Source organism: Aptenodytes forsteri, unplaced genomic scaffold, assembly GCF_000699145.1.
Source record: "Aptenodytes forsteri isolate BGI_AS27 unplaced genomic scaffold, ASM69914v1 Scaffold191, whole genome shotgun sequence".
NCBI classification, from domain to species: Eukaryota; Metazoa; Chordata; class Aves; order Sphenisciformes; family Spheniscidae; genus Aptenodytes; species Aptenodytes forsteri.
The window spans coordinates 338,261-340,293 of record NW_008794630.1 but is presented as its reverse complement, the minus strand read 5'-3'; the positions used below and the strand labels follow the sequence as shown (position 1 = coordinate 340,293).

General features: G+C 48.2%; 1 protein-coding gene across 2 annotated transcripts in view; it reads left to right on the top strand.

Moving 5' to 3' along the window:
- Window positions 1-538: 538 nt before the first annotated feature.
- The window catches only part of TMLHE (trimethyllysine hydroxylase, epsilon), a 16,838-nt gene continuing 15,343 nt past the window's right edge, over window positions 539-2,033 (top strand). The window contains exon 1 of one of the 2 annotated variants that reach the window (XM_009273398.2): window positions 539-663. In XM_009273398.2, coding sequence (XP_009271673.1) covers window positions 614-663 — 50 coding nt within the window. In that variant the 5' untranslated portion in view covers window positions 539-613. The other variant, XM_009273399.2, reaches the window with a different exon arrangement.

Sequence of the window (2,033 nt, the reverse complement as noted above, 5' to 3'; positions counted from 1 at the left end):
CCGCGGGGCGGGGTGGGGGGGGGGGGTGGGGCAGGAGCCCTTCTCAGCAGGGGACAGCCAATCTGCCTTTTGTTTCTTTTGTAATTAATAGGTAAGCTAGGTCAGCTCCGACTGGTAAACCTTTAGCTCTGCTGGCAACCCGAGTGTCTGCGTCCGAGATGCCTGCCATCCCGGGGGGGGGGGGGGGGGGGGGGTGTTGGGTGATTGTAGGTGGTGTCTGTCACCTGGGTTAGTGTACTTTGCTCATCGGGTTCTGGCACGGCCCTCTCAAGGCAGCGGCTCTGTCTCGGCCTTTGCAGCGCTCCTCTCTTTATCCGTGTTCCCCTCGTAAAGGTTGCCTTCGCTCAAGCAGTGGCACCTTGTGGTGTTTGGGTACGTCTTCCAAAGCCGACAGAAATGTCAGATTAAATATATGTAAGCAAGAGGCCAGCAGGGGTGTGAGCCCTGTCTGAGAGCTGCAGACAGAGTGTTTCTCAGGCTGCCTTGAAAAACAATTTATTTTCTCTTTCTCTCTCTTTTTGAAGTGTACGGCCTGTTGTGCTACTGAAATTTTCCTGTTTCTTACGGATCAGAAACCTTTGCTTTAGCCAGATGCTTCTAGCAGTGAGAAAGGATGCATGAGCGTAAGCGACTGAATGTTTGGAAATGTTTAATGAAAAACAGGTAATTTTTTTCAGATGCCAAATGAGCTTGAAAAACAGGCTGGACGTGCTGTCACAGAGTGATGAAACAGGTCTGTTCACAGCGCCAGCGGTTGGGGCATCAGAGCAGCTTCCCTAGCGCCAGCAGGCCGGTGTCACTGTGTTCCTGGAAGGTTTTGGCTAAAAGCTGCCTAAAGACCACAGATTTGTGTGGTTTCTCCTTCCGTATGTGTTTTCATTGCTGAAACTATTTGGTTACTACTTTTTCCAGCTCAGTATTTTTCTTCGCTCAAAATGGGAATTGTGGCTTTCTATCAAAGAGCTTAAATAACAGTATTGGTTACTTCAAACGCTTCTTGTGTCAGCAGTGAGGCAAACTGCTGAAGGGCCAGGCGGGAAGTCTCCTGGACAGACCAGCCCCTCGTGAGGCCCACTCTTCCTTCCTCCTCCTTTCACAGCGTCTCTTGTCTTTTCTCTCAAGAGACTTAACGGTAATTCCTCAAATCGCAATATATTTGAGTTTTCTGCCTTTCCCTCCAGCTCTGTTCCTCCTGTTCACCCTGTCACTTCTAGCGTGGGTTCTGTGCATGCTCCGATTTTTCATCCACCACGTGGTGGACCCTCGGATAGGATGAGCCACGCAGAAGATACTCACGTATAATGTCTGCACAGGATTTTGTCTTGCTTGGGTAGAGGGGCAGGCTTGGTAATTGAACATCTCTCCCTTCTCAAAGTCCGCTTGCATTTATGTGCAGTGTAGTTTAATGTCTTCTTCCTCCTGCCCTTTCTTTTTGAATTTCAAGGGAAATTTTGTCTTGAAAGCTCTCAGCTGCTGCATTTCACTGCTGCCCAGGTGAGCTGCATGTGGTCTGGACAACGCAGAGGTGAGGTAAACAGGAGGGCTGGGGGAAAGAGTTAGCTGTTCACGTAACTAATTCCAGCCAGGAGAGAGCTGTTAGCTCTGATTAAACAAACACAAAGGCAAAATGTAAATCCTGTCTAATCATATAGATATTTTGTGTTTGTTTGTTTTCAACTCCTCTTAGATTTAGTATCTCTTGGAAAGATTTAATTTAAGGCTCCTCTGTGAGCTGTTTGTGGTGTCTGCTTCCAGCAAGAGCAGCAGAGAAGCAAGAGGTCTCATTGATTAGATTAAATATCTGGGTCACTTACCATTACCTGTGTTTATTCTCTGGTAAGTTTTGATATTGGAAGAGGACGAGATAAAAGGAACGCGTGCAGAAAGAGATAACTACGGCTGGAGCTGCCCCAGGCAGAGGCCACTTTCTAAATGGATTTGTAGATGAGCTTTTCCTATCAGTTTTGGGTCCTGTGTGAGGAGATACCAGGCGTGTGCAAACAAGCTTGCTGCTTCCCCCCCCACACCCCCCC